Raw genomic sequence first — 6,257 nt, forward strand, 5'->3', positions numbered from 1 at the left:
AAAACATGTAACTGAATGGTTCAGCCTAGAAGGAGAACATTCAGAAGATTGTAATGTAAAATATACTAATATATTATACGAATATACATCAAATAAAACCAGAAGATAAAATGGACTCCAAATACTTCTCACTTTTCTTTAGTTTTAATTCATCCATTTWTTTCCTAGGCTTATACTTCCTAACTGTGTGAGAAAAGAATATTTATATTTTAAAGTTACACCTCTTTATTTAGTAAGGAAGTTATCGGTACMTGCCTGATAATTCCAGAGCCACGCAACTAAATAACCCTTGARAGTATTGGAAGTGTGTATTGAAAGAAGATCAGCTCCATTCTGTCTCAGCCATAACTATATGTACAACAGGCAGCCATCGAGGTCAGCCATGTCCCTGGCTCATGCAGAAAAACAAACAAAGCATTACACAGTGTGTAAACAACTTTAGAATATTATTGACCCTATGGGAAATACACAACTTTATTCTATTTTTAACTCATGTGAACACAAATATAAGCTGTACTGCTTATATTGAAGACAGCATCTTCAACAATCAGAATTATAAAGTGGATAGACAACTAGGCAAAGTCAGACAGAGGCAACAGCCTTTWATTGGCCAATTAAAGTAGCTGGGAAAAATACAAACCTTGGGCATTTGCATTTGTCTGCAGGAAGACATTTCACGGAAAGCTTATTTGGATTTTCCAACTAGTTTAATCTCCTGGAAAAGACTAACTCTAATTTCAAACAGTGRCTACTTACATCTCTCATCCAGCTCCTCTTGGACTATCTTTTTCTTTTACTTTCTAAAAAGAACTTAATCGCAATGTTGYAAACTTTTTGGGACATAATATTTTCAGAAAAGCCATTCGAAATTTAACATGACAAAGAGGGTARAGAAATGGRTTYARAGAGGAATTGATCCACAAAAGCCAAAAGGTTGCTTCATACAAGGAGTTAGGGATGCACTTTCCTTGGCAGGCCCCACGAATAATCATTAATAAAGAGTATGGGGCCCAGCAAATGGCAAACACACATACAATTATGGCMAGAGACTTTGCTCTTTTTTTGTCCTGCTGCAGTTTTGATCTGGTCTTTGCACAGAAGGAAACAGAAAAGTCATTTTCTGGGATAACAGAATTKTTTCTGGATGGAGACGAGCAGTCAGTTACCAAAGACTCTTTCTTTGGTTTCATGGGAAAAGAAACACCATCCTCTGCTTCAGATGGAGGAGATGATGCCCCTGGCCTYGGCAAGCCACAGAACCTCCAGGACAGGCTGCTGCCCCTGGCAGGCTCACAGTCCCGTGTGCTGCCACGCCGCTGGCGCCGCTGGATGTTGTGGAAGATGTGCATGTTGAAATAGGTCACCAAGAGCAGCGGCACAAAGAACTCCAGCGCTGATGCACACAGGAGGAAGTACCAGTTGTGCAAAAACTCGGCGTAGCACTGATCAGCTGCTACCACACTGTGTCCGGCCACGTGCTCCCAAAACAGGATGGCTGGGCAGTAGAGGAGGAAGGCAAAGACCCAGATGGCCACCATCTTGATGGCAGGGTTGGATGTTATTCCCTGCTGGGCTCTGTATGACACCTGTGAGGGTAAAAAACAAAAAGTTCAGACTTGCAGAGACATGTTCTGGCACTAAGGGAAGCAGCAGAAGAGGTACTCATGAGATGCTTGGTAATTTAGAGCTGTGGCTGTGCTGGTCAGCTGAAGCTCACCCAAGTTTGTTTAGTTCAATGATAACAGAAGTTTGACCTAATGTCACTAGAAATATCATACAAATGTYCATAGGTTTTAATTGGATTCRTRCAGRTGTTCTGAATTTTGCACTTTGTGAATGCTTAGTCTTTGGCTTGCCAGCATAAAGTTGCCAGTCAAATGTTTTGGTGTTTGGTTTCTGAAGATATTATCCTTAAATAGAATAAAATAAAATCATAAAATCTAATTAAAAGGCAGTCATAGTAAATTAATTAACAACAATAAGACTGAAAATATTTCACATGATGTTACATTAACAGTTTCATACACAAAAAAGAGCTGGAACTTTTAGTTCTYCCCAACATTCCCTGCCACTTGAGCTAACAGTGTGGCTGGTAAGAAATGCTGGCCTCCACCCCCAGCATGGACCAAGACATAAAGGACACATCAGGTGTGTAGGATTCTCTGCAGAAAACAGAAAGTGTCTTAAGTTTGGGGTTCTGCWTCAGACACCAAGAGAAATTTATTGCCCAATATCACAGGCAGTGATTGCAGTCTGCCTCTTGTCCCACTCTCTCCCTGTTTGCTCTTGCTTCCAGTCTTCTCCAGGATCATTTGTGACCACATTTCAGGTCTAGACACCCTCCCTGGTGTCCTTTATTTCACTGCCCTAGCTTCACTGTCTGTTCTTTGCATGCCTGATTTTAGGTCCAAACCCAAATTCAGTTTATTCTGAATTTCCTTTTTCCTTGTTCCTTTTCCACAGTCTGCTGCTTTACCCTTTTTACCCCCTAGCCTGCTTTTTTTCAGGCAGTAGCACAACAGCAACTTGCAGCAGAAATTGTGAGRAAAGTCCTGTTTGACCGGATTTGCACTGAATCATGCTCAATGCAGGATATTCACTCCATCTAGCTGCAAAATACCTAATAATCTCCACATGCCAGTATATGGTTGAAGGGCATTATCTTGATTAAATTTGGGCTTATACCCATCAACATGGCAAAAGTCACTGAATATAATCCTCCAAGGAAAAAATCAGAGAAGTTATAAAAGGAGTACTTACAGCTTTTGTAACTGACAGGAAACGGTCGTAGCTGATAAGAACCATGTTAAATACTGAAGCTGTGCACAGGAGATAGTCCATAACCAGCCACAGCTTGCAGATGCCTCTTCCCAAGTGCCATTTCCCTGTCAGGGCATAAGGGATGTAGAGAGGCATGCAGAACACACCTGTGGAAAGCAACCACAAAGACACCATGGGGTTCCTATGGATTGCAAACTCCTAGAAGCAGAAAGACACATTTTTCTGGCATTTGGGTAAAAAAAAAATCAGCAAGTCTATGAAGGTGAATATATCATTTATATACAGGAATTCTTAAATTCTCATGAAATCTGATGGTCCTAAGACTTTCTGTGTCTTAGTGTGATTTATGTAAGCTGATATTTGGGAATAAACTCAAAGCAAATCAGCAAAGAAAGATGTGCTGAGGAAAACAACTTAAGTCTAACCAACTTTGACTCTCTAAAGGTATATAATTAGTGCTGCAGCATATATGCACAGTGGCTGCATTCTGACAGGTAACCTCATCATTGTATTTCCTCTAKTCTTCTATCTGTATTAGAATTTTCACCCAAACACATCTACAGATTTTACCAGACAGTATCTTACAGTTATTTCTGTCAGATTGGTTAGCATTTGTGAGCTAAAGATAATATATTGGATAGTCTCTGTGGTCTTTGGAAATCTCTTCTATCAGAGATAGAGCAGACACAGCAGAAGTATGAAACTCCCATTTTAAGGAGTTTTTTAATCTCATGCTTGTTTTCCACCTGAGATTAACTCCAGAACTACTTTTTGGTTTGTTCAATTTGTTTTTTGTGCAAACGACCTTCCACTGAAGCACTTATTTAAGAAAATCAYGTTTGTGTTTTATTTTTAAGTCAGCAACTTCTTTATTTTAACCCTAATATTTTTTCAAAAGTGTAGTGCAATAGCTGATGCTACCTACATTCCTGAAAATGTTAATCTACCAGAGACAAATAGAAAATTACATGCAGCTTCAAGATCCTTTTTAAACTCTCCAGATTATTCTTTTCTTGGCATGTCCATCAAGATCTTAGAAGTTACTAAATATATCCAGGGTGATGTGGTCCACTGACAATCAAACTCTTGGCAATGAGTTGATAGACTGTCATCAACAGGGAAATGCTCACAGCACTTTCAATACTGATGGTTTGTTTAACACACACCTTAAACACAAGCAGCATCACTTTTGTACTAAATACTCATTTTTTGTAGTTGTTGGTGACAGCTACTGTTCTCATGAACTTCAATGGGATCAGTGTTTGGCTTCATATAAAAAAGTGATTATATGCTTCTAGCTATACATATAAATATAGAGGCAAACTCCAGGTTTTAAACATTGGTATTAGAAGCTATTCTTACTTTTACTAATTAGTGGATGCTAAAGACATGAGTCATATCCCTGGGAAGATTTCAGACTTATAATTTAAAAACAAAACCAAAACCACAGCAATTTCAGAAAATAAGGTATTTCCTGACCAATATCAGAGACAAAATCTTAGATTTACAGTCTACATAGGCCAATGCAATACTGATGGCAGTCATTTCATCTTGGCTGATTTAAGAATGCATGAGGCACCAGCCACAAAGAGCTGATGCAGAAAGTAGATATTTAACTCTCTTGACAAAACTGTGAGATATGAGGAGAAACAGACTTTTGCAGAAGACCTGAGCAATGAAATAGTAGCTCCAGCAAATTGTCTGCCTTGGCAGGGAAGAAAAGGCTTCAACATATGCATTGTTTGGTTTCTGCCCCATGGGGCGAGCCCCAGAATAAGGCAACACATGTTATAAATGGCATAAATAAAGGAAAACCTTAAAGGCTGAAGTTATATACTTCACTGCACAGCACTGACAAAGGAACAGCATTTGGGGGGAAGGTATAGTCAGAAGTGCAGTAGGTCTGTGGCTATGATWTCCTTTCTCAGGACTCAGTGCATATTGGTCTTCATCCTGAAGAGAAAGCCTTTGTGTGCTGAAGTACGTCCTTGCCAGCCTTAGGTCAAGATGTTTGCTGGCACATCTGCCATGGGACCATGGGTTTGTCCAGCTTTCTCTGCTGCATGGGCTGTTTCCCTGGCTCCAGCCATGGACGAGTGCTGCACAAGGCATTCACACCCTCCTTTCCTCACTTGGCATCACCAGCCAGGACTGGATCCATGGCAACTCCAGCAAAAAACTCTTCTGGAGCTCTGAAGTGACACTATGGGAAGGGGGGACCAATAAGGAACAGAGATGAGAGACGACACAGACACCAGTTGATGGTATCAAATAACCCATTGAATCAGTAGCCTGCATTAAGCTGAAGCCAGTGAAACATCCTGGTGATACAGTATTTTGCTTTAGTGCAATACATCCATAAACAATTAGCACTACGTAAAGAGGTAATTAATTTACCTGGATGTATCCCACATAGCTGTCAAATATAAGGATGTTCTGAAGTTTGTGATGAACAGTCTCACAGGAGAGGTGAGGGTAAATCATATACTGTAGCAAACAACCTCTTTACTTCAAATACTATTCACAAATAATAGTTGTTCCTTTTTCTTGAAGTGACATTAAAAGTACTTATATGAAAAAGGATGCATTTTTCATCATAACATACTAGGCTGTTAAAACTCTTCATACAGCTTCCACCATCCCTCATCCTTTCCCTAGACACAGCTGGGAAATAGTTCCCTCTGAAGAGAAMACACAGAAAATAAACACCATTGCTGCTCCTAAGAGTCCTACAACACAATTAGCACATCRCTTCATAGCTGTTGACTTACCCACTGCAAAGTCAGAAACTGCAAGATTCAGAAAGAAGTAGTTGCTCGGATGCCTGAGGTTTCTGTCCAGAATGAAGGCMAGGATCACCAGGATGTTCCCAAGGATGGTCACCAGAGACAGCAGCACCATGAGGAAAGCCAGCAGCACCAAGACRCCCAGGGAGAACTCGGAGCTCGCTGACTGCGTGGGCCAAGTGTGGTTACGCGCTGCAGCCGCGTGCGGAGTTTGGGCAGTGCTGTTGTGCATGTTGGGTACCCACGTCAGGTCAGCCTGGGAAGGAAGTCGGATCTGGCAGAATTATCCAAAAGGTTGAGACAAGTCTATTAACAGCCTGGGTTGAATACTGCCACATAAAAAGAAAAGATTCACAATATAAAAAAAAAAAAAAGAAACTTCAAGACTTCAGGACCTGGAGTCTCTAGCGTTTCTTGATCCGAATGCACCTATTGGCCTGACAAAAAACACCTCATAAGCAGCAATAAGCGCATACTTGAAAGTAAATTATCTGTTTCTTACAGGATCCTTATCTACTGAGGTCAAAAAAGCTTGTCTGAAAGCAACTCTTTGCACAGTCAATCAGGTTGCACATTAGCAATGTGTAAACAATTTACACATTGAATTGTGCTGAAGCTAAAGCAATGTCTCATTTTCACCTCCACAGTGGGGAACAGGATTTAAATTATTACAATTCTATTCCCATTATA

The 6,257-nt window shown here is 40.3% G+C and overlaps 1 protein-coding gene across 1 annotated transcript; it reads right to left on the reverse strand.

Moving 5' to 3' along the window:
• Nucleotides 1-466: 466 nt before the first annotated feature.
• Nucleotides 467-5,889, reverse strand: LOC130574180 (histamine H3 receptor-like). Its single transcript, XM_057367235.1, has 3 exons — nt 5,553-5,889; nt 2,761-2,927; nt 467-1,586 (listed from the first exon to the last, which is right to left on the reverse strand). Exons 1-3 carry the CDS (start codon nt 5,797-5,799, stop codon nt 801-803), a joined length of 1,200 nt encoding a protein of 399 aa, XP_057223218.1. The 5' UTR covers nt 5,800-5,889; the 3' UTR covers nt 467-800.
• Between the last annotated feature and the right edge of the window lie 368 nt (nt 5,890-6,257).

The sequence above is a fragment of the Malurus melanocephalus genome, unplaced genomic scaffold (genome assembly GCF_030028575.1).
Source record: "Malurus melanocephalus ecotype Western Australia unplaced genomic scaffold, MMel_1.1 scaffold_76, whole genome shotgun sequence".
Taxonomy (NCBI): domain Eukaryota; kingdom Metazoa; phylum Chordata; class Aves; order Passeriformes; family Maluridae; genus Malurus; species Malurus melanocephalus.